The sequence below is a fragment of the Polypterus senegalus genome, chromosome 11, assembly GCF_016835505.1.
Source record: "Polypterus senegalus isolate Bchr_013 chromosome 11, ASM1683550v1, whole genome shotgun sequence".
NCBI classification, from domain to species: domain Eukaryota; kingdom Metazoa; phylum Chordata; class Cladistia; order Polypteriformes; family Polypteridae; genus Polypterus; species Polypterus senegalus.
The window spans coordinates 111,493,465-111,519,530 of NC_053164.1; the positions used below are offsets into that span (position 1 = coordinate 111,493,465).

At 35.8% G+C, this 26,066-nt stretch overlaps 1 protein-coding gene across 3 annotated transcripts in view; it reads right to left on the reverse strand.

Annotated features, from left to right (window-relative positions):
- Positions 1-26,066, reverse strand: part of etv6 (ETS variant transcription factor 6) — a 102,433-nt gene that overhangs the window by 46,238 nt on the left and 30,129 nt on the right. For 2 of the 3 annotated variants that reach the window (XM_039769479.1, XM_039769481.1), the window contains one exon: positions 16,931-17,060. In XM_039769479.1, coding sequence (XP_039625413.1) covers positions 16,931-17,060 — 130 coding nt within the window. The remainder of the gene's footprint in view (positions 1-16,930; positions 17,061-26,066) is intronic. The other variant, XM_039769480.1, reaches the window with a different exon arrangement.

Consider the following 26,066-nt stretch of genomic DNA (forward strand, 5'->3'; position numbering starts at 1 on the left):
CTGAATGGTGGTATTATTACTGTTTAATATAGCACGCAACAGAACATTCAGACATGAGCAGCACAAGCTGCATAATTTCACTAAAACTACAGACAGAGAAGGAAAGTAAAAATTCATAAATGTTTAATATGGATTTTTAAATGTGAATTACAATATTTAGAAACTTTGTGTAAATGACTGCTGCACTTTGCACAAGTCAAGAAAATTAAACACCTAAATACTGTAAAGTGCAGACACTGGTCAGAAACAACAAAAGATGACAAAGGGAGCAATTAAATAAGTTATGTAGTTTGGTCTAAAAACAAAATACTTAACAAATACACGTAAGTGCACTTCTTAAAAACAAATGCTCTCTTTATATATAGTGTACATACAAAGTTTTGAGCGGCATCCAAACCACATCAGTGCACAACTGGGTTCCTAAAATGTAGAGCTCACCTGCTTAAAGGAAGCTACTGTGTCCACATTTCCGTATATAAATAAAAAAAAAACATGAAGCAAGCACAATGCACCACAGGGAAAAAAGCAAATCTATTGTGACACACCAAACAAGTGACTCATTTACCACTTACTTTCCTACCTGAAAATGGCAGCTGCAGGAAAAAGACAAATCAATGGCTTTAAAAGCAGAGCAATAATACAGAAAGACTCAACAAAGAGAAAGTAGTATGGAAACCTTAACAAAAACAACACACAGTGCTGAAGCACTTTCTAATGATGGACAAAATATGAAAAATAACAAAATCATTCGAAAAGTTACAACCCAACATTTATTAAGCTGCCACTACTTCAGTCCTTAACAATACTTCTCATAAAATATACTAAGCAGTATCTTAAAAGTAAATTGCCTTATGTATTGAAGCTGTGAAATCTGCAACCGATACTCATATTTGCTTTACATGAATGTGAAAAAAGAGGAACATTATTGGAAAGCACCATATAAATTATCTCATTTAAAAATAGCAGTTTTAAGAAACAAGACTATAAGATGATTTGAAGCTAAAGACTTCATAAACAGTCATTTCTGGGCTTTATATAAAAGTAAGTACACCCTATGAGATGTTTTTTCTTTATTATATGGATATTTCAAGAGTCAATCTTAATTTAAACAGTATCTTTAGAGGTGATGTTCTTGGGAAAAAAAAACAATGAAAACTTTAATTTGCAATAATTTATTCAATGAAAAATTATAAATATGCTACTTCCACCTGTGGAAAAAGTTAAGTGCGCCCTTTAGTTCTAATAGTTGGTATTGCCCCCTTCAGTACTTACAACATCAAGTAGACATTTCTTATAACTGCCTAGGAGTCTCTAACATTGAATTAAAAAAAGGTTTAGTGCTCCTCCATGCGGAGCTCTTTCAGCTGTGCAATGTTTGAGGGGTGCCTTAGATGCACTTGAACTTTGACTTGGTCACCCCAGATTTCTTAACTTCTTTCTTTTCAGCCGACCCTTGGTGGATTTGCTGGTATGTTTAAGATCATTATCATGTTTCATGGTCCACTTTCAATTTAGCTTGAATCTTCTGACAGGTGGTCTCACATTATCCTCAAGTAACCAATTCAAAGATGGTGCGCTGCCCAAGTCCTGATGCAGCAAATCAACCCTAAACGATAACAATTCCAGCACCATTCTTTCTTCTGGTTAAATGCTGTCTTTAGTTTTCACCAAATAAATCTTCTGGTACTATGGCCAAATAATTCTATCTTTCCATTGTATTTCCTGAACACACTGTCCCAGGAACCCTGGTCATTCCCTAGGTGTTCATTGGAAAACTTCAGCCTTGCCCAGATGTTTTTTGGACAACAATGGTTTCCTTCTACTTATCCGTAGGTCCTGTGATGAAAGTCTGAGGTTCTCAGTAACTTCTTTCAGCATCCTGTCCTCAGGTCACTAGCTGAACTTGCTGGTGTGGCCCATTCTGGAAAAGATAACAGTTGTTTGAAATCTTCTCTACTTGTAGATGGTCTTCTGGACACTTGATTGATTTGATTTACAGTTGTTTTGAGATCTTTTTAAATCTCTTCCCAGACCAACAAGCATCTATACCCTTCTTTCTGAAGACCTCAAAAGGTTCTTTCGATTTAACCATGCTTGTAACACACACTTCAAGAAAAAAGAGCAAATCAATCTAAATGTCTGAAATTTACATAAGGCAGTCTCCTCCAAAATTTTCTTTAATGATGTTTTAATCATTTGCTCCTCATCTGGTGTATCCGATGCTAATTTTAGGTATTTGAGGTAATGATAAATTTAGGGGTGTACTTATTTTTTCTACATGCAAAATCTGAATTTATGCTTATTTAAATTATGGACTATTTTATACAATGGACTGAATGGAGTACAAAATGTAGATGAGGAATGATGGTTTTTATAGTATATCGTGTCTATTTATAAGAACATAAGATATCTGATATACAAGTGGGGACCATTCAGTCCATCAAGCCTGTTTGTTTAGCTAATAGCTAAAACTGTCAAAATATCTCATCCAGATTCTTTTTAAGGGTGGTCAAGGTTTCTGCATTAACTACATGTCTCTGTAGTTTGTTCCAGAGTCCCACAACTCTTTGAGTGAAGTAGTGCTTTCTGGCTTCAGTTTTAAATTCACTTCCCCTTAAATTTACACTGATGTCCTTAAGTATATGATTCAACCTTAAGCCAAAAGAATGTTGCCGTTTATCAATACCTTTGAGGATTTCAAAGAGCTGGATTAGGTCCCCATATAGTCTCCTCTGCTCGAGACTTAACAGGTTTAATTCTCTGAGTCTGAGTAGGACATGCTCGTAAGTCCTGAAATGCACCTGGTTGCTCTCCTCTGCACAGCTTCAAGTGTTGCTATGTCTTACTCCAGATGTGGTCTTCTAGTGCATTATATAGTTCAAGCAGAATGTTCCTTGAATTAAATTCAACAGTTTTTATGATATAATCTAAAACTGCATTCGCCTTTTAATTGCTTCTATATATTGCTTAGTCAATGAAAATGTTGCATCAATATATACACCTTAATCTTTTTCAGAGGTTGCTTCTTGGATGACAGTGCTTCCCATTTTGTATTTATGATTGATGTTCCTTTTGTCCACATGTAGCACTTTGTACTTTTCTACAGTAAGCTGCATTTTCCAAGTGTGCACCCAGTTCCGAAAGTTGTCCAGGTCTTTTTGAATTCTGTTTGTTGCCTCCCTCTGATTTTAGTGCGATCTGCAAATTTGACAAGTGTGCTGTCATTAATATAAATCAGAAAAAGTAATGGACCAAGGACAGACGACGCAGTGACTCCACAGATGACTTTGTGGAGCATTCTCCTCTTATTGGGACTCTTTGTCTCATGCCAGTATACATATACATATATACATATATATATTTGAATTTCCCCTTGGGATTAATAAAGTATCAATCTATCTATCTATATAGTGACTACTACAGGGTGTTGCAGTACCCCAAATCCCAGACACAAGTGCACAGTCCCAATATAATAATATAATAAAAGAGTTTATTTGCATTCAAATATCTTACAAAGGCTTTTGCAAATTATCAAACCAATCATTTTTATTCACCTTCCACTTTTTAGGCAAGCTTCGTCATCCTCCACCTGACTCTGACTCATCTGGCTGAGATCGGGCGGTTTCTTTTATCTAAGACCCAGAAGTACTTCTGGTACTAGGGACATAGCCTATTGGAAGCAGTTCCAGGTTGACCAGAATTCTTATAAAGTGACGGCTATGAATCCTAGCAGCTTCCCCAGCAGCCCAACAGGGTTACCCCACGGGACTACAGATCGTAGGATGCCCTATGGGTGCCTGTGTGGGAATGCCAACCCAGATATACTGCATTCTCGTATAGTGGAAATATTCAGCCATATATTGGCCTCCCGACTAGGTAAGGATCCTTGTCCAATCCTGGTCAGGATGCCAGTCCACATGTGACGTCTTTTTGAATTTTTATACAGTCTTTAGCATACAAAGAAACACTGTTAGTTTAATTTTTCTTTACAATTGTCAGAACAATATTGCTGTTTGAATTTTATGCATATTGTTACCAATCTGGTGAACCTAGTCACAATTTACTTTGTTAAGCATTGCAGAATAATCAATGGCAGGCTTGGCATATAAGTAAACAAAACATGTACACACTACACTCCTGCTTCCTGCTGGTAGGAGCATGCACTGTGCATTCACAAATATTTAAAGATAATAGCCTTTACCACTGCGTCATTGTACCAATCTTTAAGTGACTGTCTTCTTTTACGTATATAATACTGCATAACACCAGTGGGTAACAATGATCCAATTATTTTGTATCTATTAAAAGATAGAAGAAAACAGAAAAGTACACTTTTAGGACATTATGTCTGGGTGTCAACCTAGAAAGTCTGTATCAGGGATAAGCAATGTAGGAAGCAGAAAGTGTAACTGGAGGACTCACTATACTGACACAGTAGTGGGCAGCTATTAGTGGGATGTCTAAATCAACAGTCTGAGGACAAGTAGCCACATAATTACTTTTTGAACACTATTTTTAAAAACACATTCTGGGGGATTATCAGAAGGCAACAAGGATCCCGACAAAACTTTGAAAGCAGCAGAAGGTCTCTGTATGGAACAAGTCCTACTCCAGGTTTAAAAGGGCAAATATGACTTAAGCCACTAAGTATATCATAAGGCTCAGGAATACAGAGACACTAAGAATTGCCAGAGGAAGTTCTGGGTTAATGCCACAGTGCTCACCTAAACAGGGGTGTTTCTCAGAAATGCCCTAAACTTGCCCTTTGCACAAGGGACCTCTGGGTCAGGAAGTGAGTTGAGCAATGGTTTAAACTGGCGGAGATACTGGAGATATGAGAGATGAGTTGGGACATTGCGTAAGTCGTATAAGTGCTTGTGCACTCTATTTTGGATGAAAGAGCCACCCAATGCAGATGATAGAGTCCCGGTACTAGAGCTTTTGCTCTTTACCCAAGTGATTTTAACTTTTTTAACCCTCCCATATATTTATTTTTGTATAATAAATCAATCTTTTGGATATTGAACTCTGTTTTTGCATTTTGCTCCATGTAACAAAACATTAACTTTGTGAACCCCATATCAACCAAATGACCGCTTAAAGAAACAATCTAAACTATAATGTTTAATTTTATATTGGCTCTGTTATCACTCTAATAATTATACAGATTGATCAAAAGTTTAATCAAACCATGAAAAAACAAATTTAACTGACTGAAAGGTTTTTATGAGCAAATTAGTTTAATAAAGCACAACGCATCTTGAAAAATGATAAAATAAATTAAAGCAATAAGGACATTTTCAAGATTTCCAGCTGTACCTAACAGGTAAAACAGCATCCAAGTATTTGAGAACTGAACAATGAAATTAAAGGCATTTACTGGAATGTTCAAATTTTGATAAAGTTGCCTAACTGTATGAAATTTAGCATATTATTGTAAATATCATAATATTTAATGATTGACTTTTGGTGCTGCTGTTTTTATGTACCTGTATGTTTACCAGTACACACTGGCACTGTGGGTCAGGAAATCACAACAGGATATGAAATGGACAGAGGCAACTCACAAAGGCCCAAGCAGGAAGCTGTTAATTAAAATACTAGTGCTGTCTGAATTATACAGGTAAATGCTTTTCATTCTCACTTTTCTCATGGAAATTAACAGCAAAAGATTCAGTGGATGAATACAGAAAATAAGAAAATAAACTGTAACCTAAAATGACTGACAACATAAGAACATGAAAACTGAACTGAGATAAACAAAAATAAATAAAACTCATTGGACTATTTTTATTTGATCTAGCCAAGCTATCCTTGTAAAACATATCACACTACGTAAATTGGGTAATTGGTAAGCCCATTTACTTATCTTAGCTAAAGAGAATTCTAGTCAGATCATGTTACAGAATCAGGGTCACCAGTAATGGATTAACATTGTTTTAGGGAATATACACCCTAAAATGGCTAAGCTGCAATTGTGCCCAGAAAAAAACTCTTGATATGTGAAAAAGTTTCAAAAAGGAACATCAAATAGACATAATAAACTGAGGTGTAAGGAAACTGAAAACCACTGAAGTGACGGACACAGCACCATATTAAGACAAAGAAGAAAGCAAAGCTAAACACATCGAGAAAAATACTGAGTGCAGTGAAAATGAAGGTTTTTAGTTAGAGCTGAAAGAACAATTTTGGTTAACTGTCCTCCAGAACTGCATCATGTCACTAATGATTTGATGATGGGTTCAAGTGTCAGTAATTAAAAGGGGACTGTCAAAAACTTTACATAAAAGAGATATATAGAAAGGGATCTGAAAGGAGCAAAAGAGAGTTTATGGAAGGATAAGAGGTTAGAGGGAAGCTTTGAATTCAAGCAAGCACCACAGTTTTTAAGCTAGACTGGAGATTCAGAAAGGAGAGAAAGAGATGTGTGAAAGCAAGACTGAAAATATTAAAAGGTGGACATTACCTTTGTACATATGGCAATACTACCACTGCAGTTACCTTCAAATTATAAAGAAAAAGGCCTAATACAAAGATAACTCAGTGCAAGCAAGGAGGTCTTTTCCAAATGAAATGCTTAATATATAAGAAGAGAGTATTAGCCATTTAGCTCTAATACCTTTGTGTTGTACTGGATCCTGCCTTCTGAAAAAAACTATTTAAAAAAGTTGAATGAAATATACTTTTTAAGAAATTACTGCAGTGTCAGCCATTTGACTATAAGGAGGTATTTTCTGCAAAGAAGGAAATGAAAATTAAAATTATATAAAAAAAATGCAATCTCTCTTTTGCCATTTATTTTTCAGCCTACGTGCAAGAATGCTGCAAAAATTATAAATAGTTAAGTAACACCACTTGCAATTTCATTTTCCACACACATAGCAGTCATTTGTGAAAATTAAAAAAAACATTTAAATCGCCCTTTTGTCATTTAATTTTCCATTTTGTGTTTTCATTTTCCATTCCCGTCTTGGTGTGTCAGTGTCATAATTAAACTGAAAATGCAATTCTCCAATTTAGATTTGCTTTAGATTTGCTTTTTCTTCATGATATGCATAATAACTGCTAAAATGAAAGTGAAAATTCAATATTTCCTTCAAATTTTCTTTTCCATTAGACTTGCAGTACATATCTGACAAAAATGTAAACAAAAACTCAAAATGGAAAAATCAATCACATATGCAGAAGCCTGATGTGCACGCAGGGCAAAATATTACTTAATATTTAGGTTCCTGTTACTACATACACCTAAACATGCATCATAAAGCCGGATATGGTATCATAAGCACTAACGAAAGTCTGGTCATGTATGTTATGTTGTCTTTTTTGTATGTAATTTCCCCCGGGGACAAATAAGTCTATTTAGTAGTGGCAAAGCAGATACTGACAGAGTAATGGTGGCACTTACATGGCCTTACTGTTCCCCTCCCCATATCCTATTAAATCTGCTGCCTCCCACACATTTTGATGGAAAGTTTTGAGCCATTAAACAATTAAGGAAAGCAGAAATTGAGAAACAGGATTATAAATACTCAAATTCTTATCTCCCTTTCTCAATAATCTTTACTCATATTTCACTACACAGTTTAATATTTACATTTACTTGATGGCATCTGTAATGGAGATAGGTAGGTCCCCTATAGCAAAACCTATTGATGTCATGCTCCGATTTGTTTTTTTCTTTGTGTCTCATTGCAAATTCAAAGCTGCAATTTTGTTTCAACATGGGGACGATATTGAATGATTATAGAAATCCCCTCTAAAATTTCTTAAAAATCTAAAATGTTGTTTGCATGTAACGTGGCAGCAAAAATGTTATTTCAATATTGTTTATATAGATAAAGGTTTAATATTGAGGGTGTTGTTTCTGTTCATCTGCTTTTAACAATAATGAAATTAAATTAACAATATCTCAAAGTCACATTTTTTGGTAAGAGGAAGAACTAAAGACATCAACCAACAATACAGTGGATACATATTTCATGCCCTAGGATTAGGTTCAGCTATCTTCAGACTTACTCGTAAAGGACACCCTTCGCATCACCAGGGCTCTGAGACCACTGGTGTTTGCTCCTGTATATCCATCCATGCATTATCCAACCCAATACATCCTAACTACAGGGTCGTGGGGGTCTGCTGGAGCCACAAACCCCGGGCAGGCCACCAGCCCACTGCAGGCTCCTATATATATTATGTGCATATTTTCATTTAAAGAGAGGTAACCATAACAGCTGTCAGGTCCTGGCCTGTACTAAGAGGCTGGAAACTACAGTCATCTACCTGATCACAAAAAATTACCATTTCTCTTACCATTATCACCCTAGAAGAAGTATTAAAATTATTTTTAAAACATTACTATCATTCAGCGATCTTATTATCTACTGATGACCCCTACAGTGACATGTAGAGATAATCCATTCAACAGTGAGGGTCAAATTGTTTAGGTGACCCTAAATACCGTTTTGGCGTCTTTCACCTCTGGCAACACATTGCCAGCCAAAGAAATCTGTCACACCATACACAGTATATATCAGAAATATATACTCAGAATAATATCAGAACTGCTCAAAACTGACCTGCATGTATATTATAACACATTTTAGCCTCATTTAGTGGGCAGTGATATTGCAAAACAGAAATAGTTCCTGATTTGTGATTTTAGCGCAAAATCTGTGCAATGAGAAAACAAATTAGCAGCTTCAGAAAAAGAGGCAATATTATTTTGAAGTAATGGTACTCTTACTTGAGTACAATTTTTGGCTACTCTACCAACCTTTGCCTGCCACTCAGGTTAATCTCATTTAACAGGAATTTAGTATCTTTTAATTGCAGATTAGTATCTTTTGATTGCAGAGGTAGTAGAGAAAAATAGCAATATAATAATGGTCTGATACCACCAGAAAATCCAGTGTGATTTTTGGAAGGTGAAGGGGTCGGGGGTATAGACATCAGTTAAGGAATGTCAGTTAGTGTTTTAGGGTGTGAAAAAATTAAAGTACCAACCCAAGAGCTAGACTGAGACATTACAGCGCATTGGTAGGCTCATTGCTTGTGTAATAACTACACCTGTGTATTAATAAACTATAAAAGAATTACACTATATATTTATAAACCATTCTTAATGTAATTATTTCATCCTTCCTGATATTGTATTGTTATTTCTTTTCTTTTTTTTTTCCTGAGTTTGGGATCTGTGATAGTTCCCCCTACAGGTCACACCTGTTATGAATACCATACAAGTTAGAGGACTACAGGGTATCTTTTGGATCACTGCTTCCTACCGGACTAAGCTGCCCTTTAGTTAACAGACAGGGAGAGGAATTAATAGCAGATCTAGACCTATCATAAAAAATAAAACTATAACACTACTACAAAGAAATTTCCCATGTGGAATGTTCAGTATTTATATATTCTGAATAGACATTACTAGCAATGAGAAATCTGTTTAAGTCTCATCGGTCTACAAAACAATGATGCAGAAATCTTGAAGCACATGCAGGTGTATTATGGAAAACCTGAAATAAATGTATTCTTATTAGAGTATATTGATCAACCCCTTCCTACATTTTCATGGATCTCATTTTTCTCCAGTGCTTTTTAAAGGATAAGTCATGAACACTACTGTAACTTACGTCAAGGTGAAAGTGAACTGCAGATCCCTAGATATCACTTTAGGATTTTTTTATTACTTTATCAAAAATTCTGTGCCGTTCTATTAGAGAAAACTGCCTTGAAATCTATCCTTGGGAAGACTGATTGCTGTCCTATTAGGCATGAGTATTATTTTTGTGTAACTTCACAAATACTTTTGACTATGACACCTGCATGTCTTTGGACAGTGGGACGAAACCTACACAGGCGAAGGGAGAACATGCAAACTTCATGTAGGGAAGACCTGGGATGCAAACCCTGGTCTCCTTAGCGTGAGGCAGCAGCACTAGCACTGTATCACCCATCGAGAAAATACACGGCCATACTCACTGCATAAGGCTTCCAAGAATGCAGAAAACTGAAGAAGAGAACCCAGAAATTAATAAAAAGCTCCAGAGAAGTAACAGGGACAAGCACTTCTAGTTCCTCCTAATCATTAGTGACACATCTTTCTAAAAGACTGGTTTCAGCTTTATTTCTGTAAGATTATATGTTTACAGAGTCATTATTATCACATGTACAGTCTAATTCTTACTTGTATTTGTTAATCAATGTGCCGCGTGTCACTTATTATTCAGCCTTGATCAGTAAGTATAACTAGTTAAATAACTTACCCTGGAACTGCTCTCTTCCATATCTGAAAGCACTCAAAACACCATCATCATAACTTTGTAGCAAACAAAAAGCAGACAAACATCTCAAACGCTAACAAGACATCCTACTCTGTTAATTAGTTGAATTACTTGTATTAAGGGAAAAGTAGCATGTATCCAAGGTCAAAATATACCAAACATCCCTCTTTCCTACAATTGCATGCAATATGTCATGGCTTACTTGCCTCCTACTTTATACATGAAATCTATGCCAATGAAAATGTTTGGACAAAAATGACGTCACAGTCTTGGACTGGTTCCACCTGTGTCACCATGCATGTTTTTCTTAGCACAGCTCTGTTGTTTTAAACTAGTTTTGTTTTGTACAATAGTCTTTTTTTATGTGCAAAACAGACATTAAGAGTGCACCTGATGGCAAACAAAGCACATTTGTTTGGGTTGATGGCAGTGTTTAACAAAACATTTGTGTATATAATGAGAAGGTACAATGATGAATAGCAAATCAGCTGGAAGAAGTGCAATACATTGCATGCAGCATTAAATCAGTTCAGAGAAAAACATTACAACTACAACATATTTATAAAAAGGTAGAAAAAAGAAAAACTGGTACTGCAATAATTCACATCTTTCCTGTATGCATGTGCTCAAATTGCTTACTTTTGATGTACTCAATGCACAAGCCACACCACTATGAGCTCTAACACTTGTGATGAAAAAGGTGGAAAAATGGCTGCCTGCTTCACTTTCATTTTTGGTGGTCAATGAGGTTAGCAGAAAAGTAGAAAAACAAAGCTATTTCACACTAGCTTATTTGGAGAAATTCACAGGACATAATATAAAGTTTAAAGTAAGTAAGTAAGTAAAAGAATAGCCCTAAACTGTCGGGCCAGCTGTGTAACTCCTAAGATCCTAAGCCAATTACATTTTTCCACTTAACAGAATGAAGCATCTAAAATATATTGGCCAAAAAACAAATTATAGTACATATTATCTATTTTCTACCATATTTACTGCTAAATATGTCAAATACATTTTTAAAAATTACTGAAAGTAACCAAGTCATGAAGAAAAAAATGAAAACTGATTTATATTTACAACAGAACAACTAAACAAATTTATACTAACGAATATCCCCAATTTCTTTTCCCATAATCTAGCAATGAGTAACAAAACATGATCATAAAATTGCTGCCACACCATCAAAACCACAAATGCAATTTTGGGAAGAGAAAATCCATTACTCAGAGTAAACATTTACCGGTATACTGTATGTGTAATGGAAGCTTTTGTATCAAATTCTAGGATGAATCATAATGATCTTAGAAGCACAAGTATCTGCCACTTACCTAATCAATTACGCATGTTACATTTGCAAAAAAAAACTATTTCAGATATGAGATGGCAGAAAGCCACTAAACTTATACTTTTTTTTTTTTTAAAAAACAACCACAGGAACAGTTATAGCGAGTGATGCTCTTTACCATGCATTGGGAAATTACACTGAACTACTAACAAAATGATCCACATGTTTTCATTTAATGCTACCAATGATTGGTTTAAAGTGGCATTCTTTTTAGATGACAACACCAAAAAAATTATTACTTGCTTTAAATAATTTACAATCTAAAGTAGGGCGGCACGGTGGCGCAGTGGTAGCGCTGCTGCCTCGCAGTAAGGAGACCTGGGTTCGCTTCCCGGGTCCTCCTTGCGTGAAGTTTGCATGTTCTCCCCGTGTCTGCGTGGGTTTCCTCCGGGCACTCCGGTTTCCTCCCACAATCCAAAGACATGCCGGTTAGGTGGATTGGTGATTCTAAATTGGCCCTAGTGTGTGCTTGGTGTGTGGGTGTGTTTGTGTGTGTCCTGCGGTGGGTTGGCACCCTGCCCAGGATTGGTTCCTGCCTTGTGCCCTGTGTTGGCTGGGATTGGCTCCAGCAGACCCCCGTGACCCTGTATTCGGATTCAGCGGGTTAGAAAATGGATGGATGGACAATCTAAAGTATAATTTACATTACAGCTAATGACAATTTCTCAACCTTTGGGTTTTATGATTAGAACAAAAAATTTGATTTGGAAATGTTTTATTTCAATACTTTTCTCTCCATGTAACTACTGAACACCACACTTCTAAATATGTATAGACTTTGTCAATAAAAAAGTATATTCATTGCTTAGTATTTATAGCATAATTCTGTGTTAATGTAAATATCAAGAACTATTAACAATTATAACATTGTCCTCTTAAAATCTGATCCTGTAGTCCACCTGTTCTTTTACAACAGATAAATAAATAAATAAAAAGACACAATTGTGAAAGAGAAGCATTTGTCAGGCACTTCAAAAGTGTAAAAAGGAAATAAAAGTCAAGTATCTGCTTCCTGAATCTGAGGGCAACCGGGAAATACTGACTTAACCAGCAGGCATTTCCTTATTCAGTGTGAACTCTTTTACAACTCACATGCATTACAATGTTCACATATATTGCATAAATATTTTAAAAGTTTCACCCCATGCTTCCTAATTAAACATATTTCTAAGATCAGAATATATTTCATTGCTCCTGTCCTTCCCCGGGTATACAATAATTGATGATCTATAGTGCATTTAGTGCATATAATAGATAGATACTTATTGATCCCAAGGGAACTTTAAGAATATATATACAAGAACTGTCATATTTTCTTTGTTATATGGAATTCAAGAGCGTATAAATTATAAATAAAGAAAAACAAGCAGATGCATCCCTGCAGAAGCACAAAGAGCAGTCAACGGAGTAAACATGAACTATGACAATGCATATGGTCGCATTGGAAACTTATAGAACACAAGACAAACAACATCAATCAGTAGAAGACATATCAGTCTCTAAATATAAACCACATACTGTAGTGCTTAATGAATGAGAAGCCAGTGAAGACAGCCCCAGCCATTATATGAGCAGATTTACACTAATAAAGGAAGGCAGACAGCATAATTAGGAACCACGCTCACCCTGACTGATCTGACTCCTGCCTTTAGGCAGCAACCACGCATAACAATGGTTTTCAACAATTTAACTACTTAAGAGAAAAAGTTATTTAATATTGTAATATTATTATGACCATAACTATTGTTATTGTTACTATTAGCATTGTTATTATTTATATAGTTGGCCCTTGACCAGTGCAGTTATTTACATATTTGTTTCTTAAATTTAAAGATAAGCAGGACAAATGACTAACTTAGTTTCATACATTGAGCCAAAGGCAGAGACTGAATTGGCAACCTTCTGATTTAAAGATCAGTGCCCAAGTCACTAGATAAAATGTTATTATTATTACTACTACTATAACTCGTTATTATTACTATTATTAATATTATTCTTTTTTTATATAATTGTTCACTGACCCAATGCAACTTACATGATCAAGTTACATTAAGGTTGTTTAGATAAACATTTTATTACAATTAGTGTACAGGCAGGCTAAATGACTGCAGCAACTGCATCTGCAACCTTCTGGTTTTTTTAAGAACAATGGCCAAATCAATAAAAAAAACTCCCTATTAATATTATTTTTTGGACCATGAATACCTTGTATTGTCATTATTATAGGCCCGCTGAAGGTCAAGAATACCAATAATGTCTATCTATCTATCTATCTAGTGTTTGACTGCACTCCTTTCTGTTGATATGAGGTCCCATTCGAGAAAGCATTATACCACTGTGCATATGACAATAAACTTAAACTTCCTCTATTTCTACATTCAGCCTTTCCTACTTTAAAATAAGTTGAACCAGTTAATGCAAGTTCCCCTTTTATCTCTGTGGGGAAGTTTAATAATGACCCACTCTGATATGTTTCTGGTATGGAAATAGAGGGGTGGAGGAGCGAAGTATACAATTTCACAATGAAATTAAGAACAGAAAGAACTGTTACACCAGGCCAGTGTTACAGCTAAAACATCCCCATCCATCCATCCATCCATTTTCCAACCTGTTGAATCCGAACGCAGGGTCACGGGGGTCTGCTGGAGCCAATCCCAGCCAACACAGGGTACAAGGCAGGAACCAATCCTGGGCAGGGCGCCAAGCCACCGCAGGACACACACACCAAGCACACACTAGGGACAATTTAGAATCGGCAATCCACCTAATCTGCATGTCTTTGGACTGTGGGAGGAAACCAGCTAAAACATGTTATCGAAAATACAGTATATTTAATCTGTGACATAATTAGAATAGTAATCATTCTTTCTTAAATAATTACAACAGCTATAGAGGCAGATATGATTTGCCACCAAGAAAACAATATAACGTCGTCTGTAGAATGACAGCTAATAATATGCTGCACATGACTCCACAAAGATCAAGGCAGCCCAACAACCTTAAAAGGTTAACATCTATGAAATCAGATAAAATGGCATCAATAACAAACAGGTCTGTATTACAAAAACAATGTGGAAAACCATGCATTATCTTTATTTTTGTTAATATACGTGGGAGTGAAAAAACAGAGCCTAGACTGCACTCATTTTTTTTTTATTGGTTAAATAAGATTCCTGATAAGATGAACTGTCATGTGTTCTGAGCAGAAAGGCAGTAAAGTGTAGCGGCTAAAACAATGGACATTAAACTTTAAGGTTGCTGGTTCAATTTACTCATTTGATTCACTGTGTGATACTGAGTACGTCATTCAACTCACCTGAACTAATGCTTTAAATTTTAGAATATAGTTTAATTGTTTACCCATATTTTAAAGTCACCTTATATAAAGCAGTCATCCAAATGTTTAATAATAATAATAATACTAATAATAATAATAACTTGTAATGCTACAAGTGCTACTGTGCAAATTACACCCTGCAAAACATTTATGTCTTATTAAAAGAATTTATCATGCCTTGCATTTCCCTGTTACAGAGTTATGCGCCAAATAGGATAAACAGTTTAGAATTTTAAGAATATGAAAGGAAATTGTCTCTAGAGGAACAAGAAGAATGTGTTATAGTATTACTTGAACTCTCTTATCAAAACAAATTTATATTTTTTAGTTTTTAGAACATTTTTAAACAAAGTGAATTTGGGAGTAGCAACTTAGTCTATTTTCTACCTTCTGCAATTTCACTTTTGAAAGTCAAAAAAGGCACAGCAGCAAATGTGGATGTGAGTGGCAATGGGGAATGATCTTAAGAGGGAATTCAGAAAGCATGTTTTTGGCACATGACTAGCAAGAGAAAAAGCCTGACCAGGTCCCCGAAGGCATAACCGATTACAATGGACAATGGCGTTTGTGATTTTCCACTCTCTAAGGATACAACAAACTACTGAAAATGAACCTGTGAAACAGGAACCTATTGCAGCAACCTGATTTACTGATACATTTACCAAACAAAAAGGACTTTTAAAAATAAGACAAATAAAGATCAGTAATAAAAAATAAAAAAGTAGTGGGGTTTTTCTCCTACACCCCAAAAAGCCGTGCAATTCGGGTTAAATGGTGATTCCAGATTGGCTTGAGTGTGAGTGTAAGTGCAGATGTGTGACTGAACAGACCCTATGATGCACTGTTGCCCTATCCAGGATGGTTTCTTGCCTTTCACTCCAAACATTCAGGATAGGCTTTGACTCTCCATAACCCTGAACCTGGAATTAAGTAGGGTTGGAGAATGGCAAATTTTATAAGGTACTGAAAACAGTTGATATAACAAATATAACCACAGAAATTCTCATTTTTTAAAATGAAAATATACCCTTTGCAATTAAAGTATTTAATCATTTTTGAACCAAAGGTCCACAACAAAATGAGTTCAAAATTGGGTAAGGGAAAAGAAGGGAAGCATTAAGGCTTGGGCAAGATAAAACTGATACATATATTTTAAACATAAAAATGATGTCCAATCGTCCCTGAACTAAATTAAGATTTCACAGTGTTAGCTCTGAATGTTATGTTAAAAATCACATATTAGAAAAAAGGAGTTATAAAGTAAATCAAAGGCTACAATAAAAATCAATCAATCAATCAATCAATCAACATTTATTTATATAGCACATATTCATACAAAAAAATGTAGCTCAAAGTGCTTTAGAAAAATAGAAAGACACAATAAAAAATAAACATAAGTCAACATTAATTAACATAGAATAAGTAAGGTCCGATGGCCAGGGTGGACAGAAAAAACAAAAAAAAAACTCCAAGAGCTGGAGAAAAAAATAAATAAAAATATATATATAATATATATTATATATTAAAACCCTAACAACTATTTTTTTTGTGCACCAACTATTTCTCTTGAATTTTAACTATGGTAATACCTACAAATATCTAAACTATAATAGACCAATATCTATTTACTTGCTTACGCACAGAACACATGCAATAGTAAAACACTAGCTGTTAATCTGAATATTCAAATAGCATGGCAAAATACCATAAATGAGTCACTATCTGAATTTACAAAAATTTTAAAACATTTTTAAAAACCTGAGCTCACAGACAAAAATACATATGTACTTATCGGTGTACATGGAGTTTAAAATAATTCATGTATCTTTAAAACTGAATCCACTCACTAAAGGAGTAACAGGTTAATACAATGAAACTTCCTGCTTCTCCTTTGCCTGAGGCAGTGTGTCCAGCAAATGTGTGTGCGTAACCTTCATTGTGTACGTATGTATGAGAGTTACTCACGCAGGTGTGTTGGCAGTCTGATTAGCTCTTCCTCCATGGTGCTGCTGGCTCTTTGTGTTGGAACATGTACCGGAGACGAAGCGTAGTTTGACACAGGGCTCTTAGGAGGTGTGTACGAGATCCTTTCCTGCTGTTGGAACACAAAACAAACACAAGACAAGTTCTGAAATATGTGCATTCAAAAAAAAAAAAAAAATCTTTCAGTCAAATAAACATCCAGCTATATAAAATAAAGAAGTCTTTGAATCCTCTGTTTAATTTCCGAACAGCACAGTTTACACATAAGAATAAAGCACGCCGATATTGTGCTAAAGTAGAACCTAAAAATATTAACTTAGCTGTTTCATCCTTCAGATTACTTTACTCTAAATTTTTGCTGCTTTTTATTAAATATGTGCTACTTTACAAAATTCAGCCATCCATTCCGTCCATTGCATATTTTCAAGTGGCCTGTCTTGGTAGCACTGGTCAGAAGGTCAGACTACACAGGCAGGTGTTTAGAATTTGTGGGGGGAAACCAATGTGAGCACAAGACAGACAAATAAACTCCACACCATCAGCAACTGGGCCAAGATACAAACCCAGTTTTCTATACCTAACCACTACATAACCATTCAACACCCTTTATAAAGTATTTATCAAAGAAACAGATAAATTAAAAATGAAAAGAACTGGTGTCAAATACCTGACATCTAATAATAAAGAACAGCTTCTGTTGTGTAATATCATTTCTGGACAGTAAAAAAATCTAAAAACAAAGAACAGGAAAAGCATTTCAGCTAGAATCAGCAATGCATCTATCACCTACAGAATCCAAATAAGGGACATCTGCAAACCGATCCAGGCAGCATTGAATGCACTGAAGATAAAATCCCACATAGGCAAATTTGGAGTTGACAGTTAACCTAACATGCCTGTTTTTTTTGCTGTGGGAGGAAAACCCATGTAGATATGGAAAGAACACACAAACTCCACACCTCCATACCACTTTAACAGCTAAAATCAAGACCACACTATATATATTATATATAATATATATATTATATACATATATTATATATATATATATATATATATACACATATATATATATATATATATATATATATATATATATATATACAAATTGTCAGTCAGTTTCCAACCCGCTATATCCTAATGCAGGGTTGCGGGGGGTCAGCTGGAGCCAATCCCAGCCAACACAGGGCGCAAGGCAGGAAACAAAACCCGGGCAGGGCGCCAGCCCACCGCAGAAAATCCACTCATACACGGGGAAAACATGCAAACTCTATCAGGGAGGACCCGGGAAGCAAACCCAGGTTTATTGTTTGTTAATTTTTTTTTAATTTTTAAAATTGTGTTGTTTTTTTTTTTAAATTATGTTTTTCTCAAACAATTAAAAAAATATATTTTCCTCCCAGGAAACACTGGATATTTCAGCTAATCTATATACAGTTAGGTCCATAAATATTTGGACAGAAACAACTTTTTTCTAATTTTGGTTCTGTACATTACCATAATGAATGTTAAATGAAACAACTCAGATGCAGTTGAAGTGCAGACTTTCAGCTTTAATTAAGTGGGGTGAACAAAAAGATTACATAAAAATGTGAGAGAACTACTGTACTTTTTTAACACAATCCCTTTATTTCAGGGGCTCAAAAGTAATTGGACAAATTAAATAACTAGAAATAAAATGTTAATTTCTAATACTTGGTTGAAAACCCTTTGCTGGCTTTTTGATGCTCTGCCAGGCCTTTACTGCAGCGGCTTTTACTTTCTGTTTGTTTGTGCGCCTTTCTGCCCGAAGTTTAGTCTTCAACAAGTGAAATGCACGCTCTATTGGGTTAAGATCAGGTGAATTTTCCACTTCTTTGCTTTAATAAACTCCTGGGTTGCTTTGGCTGTATGTTTTGGGTCATTGTCCATCTGTATCATGAAACGCCGCCCAATCAATTTGATTGCATTTAACTGGATTTGAGCAGACAGTATGTCTCTGAACACCTCAGAATTCATTTGGCCGTTTCTGTCCTGTGTCACATCATCAATAAACACTAGTGTCCCAGTGCCACTGGCAGCCATGCATGCCCAAGCCATCACACTGCCACCACCATGTTTTACAGATGATGTGGTATGCTTTGGATAATGTTCACGCCTTCTCCATACGTTTTTTTTTGCCATCATTCTAGTAGAGATTGATCTTGGTTTCATTAGTCCAAAGAATGTTTTTCCAGAACTGTGCTGGCTTTTTTAGATGTTCTTTAGCAAAGTCCAATTTAGCCTTTCTATTCTTGAGGGTTATGAGTGGCTAGCACCTTGCAGTTCACCCTCTGTATTTACTTTCATGCAGTCTTCTCTTTATGGTAGACTTGGATATCGATACACCTACCAAGCCCTGGAGAGTGTTGTTCACTTGGTTGGCGGTCGTGAAGGGGTTTCTCTTCACCATGGAAATGATTCTGCGATCATCCACCACTGTTGTCTTCCGTGGACATCCATGTCTTTTTGCGTTGCTGAATTCACCAGTGTTTGCTTTCTTTCTCAGGATGTACCAAACTGTAAATTTTTCCACTCGTAATATTGTAGCAATTTCTCGGATGGGTTTTTTCTGTTTTCGCAGCTTAAGGATGGCTTCTTTCACCTGCATGGAGAGCTCCTTTGACCGCATGTTGTCTGTTCACAGCAAAATCTTCCACATGCAAGCACCACACCTCATAACAACTCCAGGCCTTTTATCTGCTTAATCGATAATGACATAATGACGGACTTGCCCACACCTGCCCATTAAATAGCCTTTGAGTCAATTGTCCAATTACTTTTGAGCCCCTGAAATGAAGGGATTGTGTTAAAAAAATGCTTTAGTTGCCTCACATTTTTATGCAATCTTTTTGTTCAGCCCACTGAATTAAAGCTGAAAGTCTGCACTTCAACTGCATCTGAGTTGTTTCATTTAAAATTCATTGTGGTAATGTACAGAACCAAAATTAGAAAAAAGTTGTCTCTGTCCAAATATTTATGGACCTAACATATGTGTGTGTATATATATATAAATAAAAAGTCAACGTATGTGTGTATGTTCCAGCATCACTTCTGAATGGCTGGAGCGATTTACATGAAACTTGGTACACATGTTACTCATTGGTCGACTAAAAATACTGTAGGGTGAAATCAGCTGTAACTCACCCCCTTCTGAGTATGGTGATCTTGAAGTCTTGTATGCATGTTATCATCAAGTTGACACTCCAAACGACCACCAGAGGGAGAGCTGGAGGTGAATGCCAGAATTTTGTTATGTTTGAGCACCACCGCGCACGCGAGTTGGCCGGTTCCGAGCGTGATGATAACATACATACAAGGCCGTAAGACAAGCACATTAGTGAGTCTTAATTGTTTGTTAATTTATTTTTATTTTTAAAGTTGTGGTTTTTTTTTTTTATTATATTTTCTTCAAACAATTAAAAAAAACACTTTATTTTCCTCCTGTTGGGAATTTCAGCTAGTGTTCTAAAAAGACATTTATAATATTTATGTTTTTGCTATAGCTCTAAATACTTAACTTTCATTTGTTGTTTCTGATTATTTTGCCCTTTTCCGTGTAGTTTGTTCCCTTCATTGCATCATCATAATGATAACTAAAATCCAGCAGTGCAGACACCTGGGCAAACAACACTAAATGATGAAATGCTAAAACTACTTCAGGATCAGACCCACTAATTTGGTAAAAAAATGGATTAAATAACCAGAACACCTGGAAAAGCAGATTGAAAATGTTGATAAAAGGAAAAAAATCTGCATTATCCCCATGTAACTACTTAATACACTACAAATTTACCAAACTTACATTTGTAATTTCTCCTTTGACCCTCAAACACAGAAACTGTCAAATAACAACTCACTTAATTTGGGCTAGGAGTTCAGTTAAAAACAGAAGTTGGTTGGAACAAAAACCTTCAGCCACACTGGGTGCTCAGGACGGAGTCTGGGAACCACAGACGTAAAGGATTAGGCTGGACTGACTAGAACCAACATCTCATGGGCATCCATTACTATGTTCACTGCCACGTCACATCTCTTTACACTGAAGGCAAAATTTGGTCAGTTGTGCTGCTTTGTTGGTATGCTTTGTTTCATCAACATGCTTACTTGGTGCCAATTAACCAACGCACTTTTTTTTGTATCCTAACCCTACTCTGTTCTAGTCCTGGAGGCACGATTGATTTCCTCAATGCCTGCATAAACTACATTGCTAAATGCTTATGCCATTTGTCATAATCGTAATACTATACCTTTTCATATAATGCCAAACAATTTAAAGTCAACCAAAACTATGTGTGCTCTTCCTAGCACGTGTTTTGAGAGTATCCCAACACACATCTATAATATGTACAAACATTTCTACAGGACTTTTTTAACTGATGAAACTCATCATGTTTGCAGATTACACTCACATAACACTGTGTTGTACGATTATTTTATTACTTGGAAGTATTTTAAATAACAGTTCATTTATTTGGAATTGAACAAACTGCCAGGCATATTTCAGTTAAAACCACTGTCACAGTAAGCCACCTGGTAGGACACAAAAGAAATGTTTCATAAAGAATTCTCAAGTCAATGCTGGCAATTCCAGCCATGGCAAGGAACAAAACATATTCCTTCAGTTTTCTTCAGCAAAAATTTCTGAAAGAAATTTTGTTGACTGTATATTGTCTACAGCGATTTGCTGCAGATTTCTCCGCCATGCTTTAATTCGGATCTTTGCACTCAAACATTGGAGTCGAAAGCTATTAATCCCACACCTATTCTTTTGTAAAGACATCAAAGATTAGTTATAAATAAACACATTAACTCAGGAAGGCATCTAATTACTGTGAGATAACACCAAACCAAATTCAAGTTAATTTCTAACATCCTTCAGTATATCAGAATTATACCAATTCTAGGTTTATTTTATGCATTACATCCCATGGTCACTACCCACAGCTAGCCAGTCATAATCAGAATCACCTTCATGACCCTCAATGCCAACCAAACATTGCTTCTTTCCCCTTAAGTTCAACAAGACAAGCAGGTTTTCTAAATCTAGTCCTCATAATGTTTGAAAGCCTAGATACACTAGTCTGAGCAAACCCAGGTTATAATCAGGGCAACTCTTCAGATCAGAGAGCTGTCAATTTGAGGTGCCACCTCTCTGAATGTTTTCCCTGATATCTTTCTGGGAAGCTGCTTTGGTTCCTGACTACAGACCCAGCTCTTCTTTATTATATTTGTATATTTAAACATTGTCACTTAAGTATATTTCCCATGCCTGTTTGCCCTACTAGCTTTCCTCCATTATTATGCAATTAAATCTGTGTTATAAGAGGGAATGTTCTGACATACTGTATATTTAAAGAAAATATAAAAATACAACAGGCATCAAATCACCTTCAAAAGGTCCGATTACCATTTTCTTTTTTTTAATTTACTGCCCCAAAATGAGTAATAATGTATGTGCTTATTATACAAATAGGCTCTAGTCACAGAGATTCCATTATTAGCTTTAACTGACAGTCAATTACAAATTAATTACAAATTAATGTCGGACAAACTGCTTCTTCTCAGGTTTCTTAGTTTCCAGAATATAACCAGAAACACCTTTAAAGAAAACAATTGTATTTCTTCGTTGTCAACATGATGAACATCAGTAAAACTGATATTTTTAATGTATAAGCAATACCTGTTTCAGTATTTTTGGTATGATTGTATTGTAGTGCATTTTTTAATGTGTGTTGCACATCAGAAATTAGTGAATATAATCTGTTAAATATTGAATATGATGACAGTAGCACATTGAGACAATGATTAGTGTTTCTGCCTTACTGATTCAGCATCCTAGGTTCAAGTCCCACAACCAGTCATTGCCGGTGTGCAGTTTGTATATTCTCATAAGGCCTGTACAGATTTTCCTCCCACATCACTAAAGATATGCATGCTAGTTTAACTGGCCTTAGTGTGACTGGGAGTTGGTTACCCTTTTTGTTTAGTGCTACCAGGATAAACTATAGCCCTCGGCAACCAAGAAGCAGATTCAAAGTGTCTGAATGTGTTGTGGGTGTATATAATTATGATGACAGTCTCTTACTCTACTCTATACAGTGCAACCGCATCTTTAGAATTACCACCCAAATGTCCTAACTGTGACCTGAAGAAGCAACTGATGAGCAGTCCTGAAACCCAGGATATAGCCAAATGGGAAATATTAAAAATGTGCTTAATAACAAAATAATAACAAAACAAATAAAAAATATCACGTGGATCAAGGTTATAGATAAAAAGAACAGAAAACAAAAAAGCATATCTGCCCCACTGAGCCCAAGTAAGACAAGGTATCTTCACACCCTGCCTACCCAGCCGGTTGCCTTATGCATTTTCCCACCTTAAATAACAGTATATCCCAAATTTGTTCACATTCTACAACTTTTATCACTGCTGGCCTCTTTCTTCTTGTTCACATGTATCTTCATAACTCTAACATTCCTGGTTGGTCAAGTGAGCATAAAGGGTTTTGAAGGACACACCTGCACAGTACTTCTGGAGTCTCGATTGACCTTGAAAACCTTTCAACTTTTGACATGCTCCAACAATTCCTCGAAAAAAATGAGGGCCAGAGCAGTGAGACCACCTTAGCTAACAGTGAGAGAAAGAGAGAGAGAGACAGTGTCCTAGCTACTGCAGCTGCCTTCATTTTGCTGATGTAGACCGAATATTGAATGATTTTATAACACAAGCTAAACATAAAATTACTATTATTATTTGTGTAGTTGTAGATGCTTGATAAGTACAGGCATGGATCTTCTACTGAGGCAAATAAAATACAAAAGTTCATAGCCAGGCCATGGCAGCGAATAACTTTTCTGGGGAGGTAATATGATGTAGCTCTAAGGCAAGGAACTTTACAGCTTAAGACTGTTGCTTCAATTCCTGGCTTGCTCCAGGGTTGTCATATTCAGGTCCTAGGGGGCTGTAGTTGCTGTAGGTTTTGACTCTAGATATGTTCTTGACTAGCAAAACGTTACTGCTGCTTATGGCACATAGGGCTTTTGACTTAAGTTCAACTGATTTGTTTAAACAGCAGCCAAACAATAATGAGCAGTAAGGTGAGCAAACAGATGACTAGCTAACTCAGTAGTCTGTCTAATTTTTGCTTTTGTTGTAGACCAATGTGACTGAGTCACTAGTGGTGTCACACTACAGAACTGCCAGTAAAAGCACAACATAAAGTCAAGCAGTGTGATCCCATGCTTGTGTTACAATTAATAAGTCACTCCACAACAAATGAGTTCCAGTTATGTATTAATAAAAACATAAAATACTGCACTATACTTCACCATTGAACTCACTAAACCAAACTTTACTTTTTTGTTGAAAAAAGTGGTAAAAACGATGTCATCTTCTTGACCATTAATGACGTAAAGAAAATGTTTCATGTCCCTCTTATCAATTCAGTACATTGAGACATTTTGATTCATACAAAACTTATTGACATTGTTGGATTTGCAATAACTGCTCACGTCAGGCCAAAATATTTCAATTCAGTTTGGAAGTTCAAGTAGGCACTGTAATAGACTGGTATCTTCTTCAGTCCTCATGCCTGATGCTGTTATTACAGATGGTAATCCCCCAAACCACCGAATTGGGTTAAGTGTATTTAAGGATTTAAAATGATATTACTTTCAGTAGGCCATTCCAAAACATAACATTTCTGAGCTTCCTGTGTTATGCTTTGTATTTACTGGTACATTACACTGCATTTCTCATGTATCCTCAGAGATAGAATACACTGACATTTTACTAAAGGTCTCACTGGTTTAATCCAAAATTCAGCATTTTCATAGTGTCCACAAGACATCCAAGTTATTGTTCCTTAGACATGCAATATGATTCTTCTGGAATGCAGCAATTCATTTCCAGCATATCTTGTTTATGCCAGTTTCACCTAACTCGTCAACATCATCCAAATGACCTTTGTCAATTTTGAGAATGTTCTTTTCAGTGCTATTTTTGGACTGAATTTCAGTGTTCTCCCTATGATCAATTTATTCAGAGATTACTGTGGAAAGTACTTATGAGCATATGACACTGTGCTTTCCTTTAGTAGCACAAGCACTTTATTTCTAGCTGCTTAACGTAACTTTAACTGACTGGCCTTTTGCCTAATTGACACACATGGCAAAGGACAGTTGAACAGGAAACCAACTTCTTTTGAATTCAAAAGGCATGTTGCTGCAAATGAATGGTATTCTAGGAATGAATACATCTGGCTTGTTACTGTAGTAAAGGGAAAAAATAAACAGCAAAATATCTTATAAGGACCTCACCTACTCTTTGCTTTAAACACTAGTCATTGTCCTATTTTTATTGCTTAATGGGAAAAAAATGTTTGATAACCACAAAGGATTGGCCTTTCTTTAAAAGAAAATGCAAAACCAGCTATTCCACATATACATTTGTAAATAGGAACACCTGTTTTTCAGTCTTTGTATACTGTAGAAAAAAATTAATTAAATCTAGCTAAGCCTCCATATATGAACATTATGGGTGTCTTTGGTTGATTTAAAGCTTATTGACCATTATTTTGTTCATCATGTGCTAGTTCACATCATTTAATAAGGCCACATTATATATTAACGGGAATCATCTGACACGTGTCTCTTGATTTACCCAGGACTATAGCTGAGTCAGTGGTTACATATGCAATACTGCATTAACAGAACAGCAATTTCAAAACTGTCATTTATCATTTGTATAAAAATGCTCCCACTATTATCAAACCTGCTTTATCCAATTTCAGGTTCATAGACTTTTCGGGCTGCACTGTGTGAAAGGCAGAAACCAACCAATTAAAAGGGAGCCTGCAACACACTGAGAAAAATCAGCGTAGGGGAGAAGGGGATTGTGCAATTTTCGTTTGAATTCAGGTGTAAAACCAATATTGCTTTGATCAAACTTCTTTATGAAGCAATTTCCAGGAAATGTCTGATCCAAATATACAAGTTTTTAAATCAGTAAAATCAATGCTTTCCAATGCTTCCTGGTTTTACTGCCAGGAAGACATCAACAGCATGTGTAGACTAAATTTACCTAAAATGCTGGA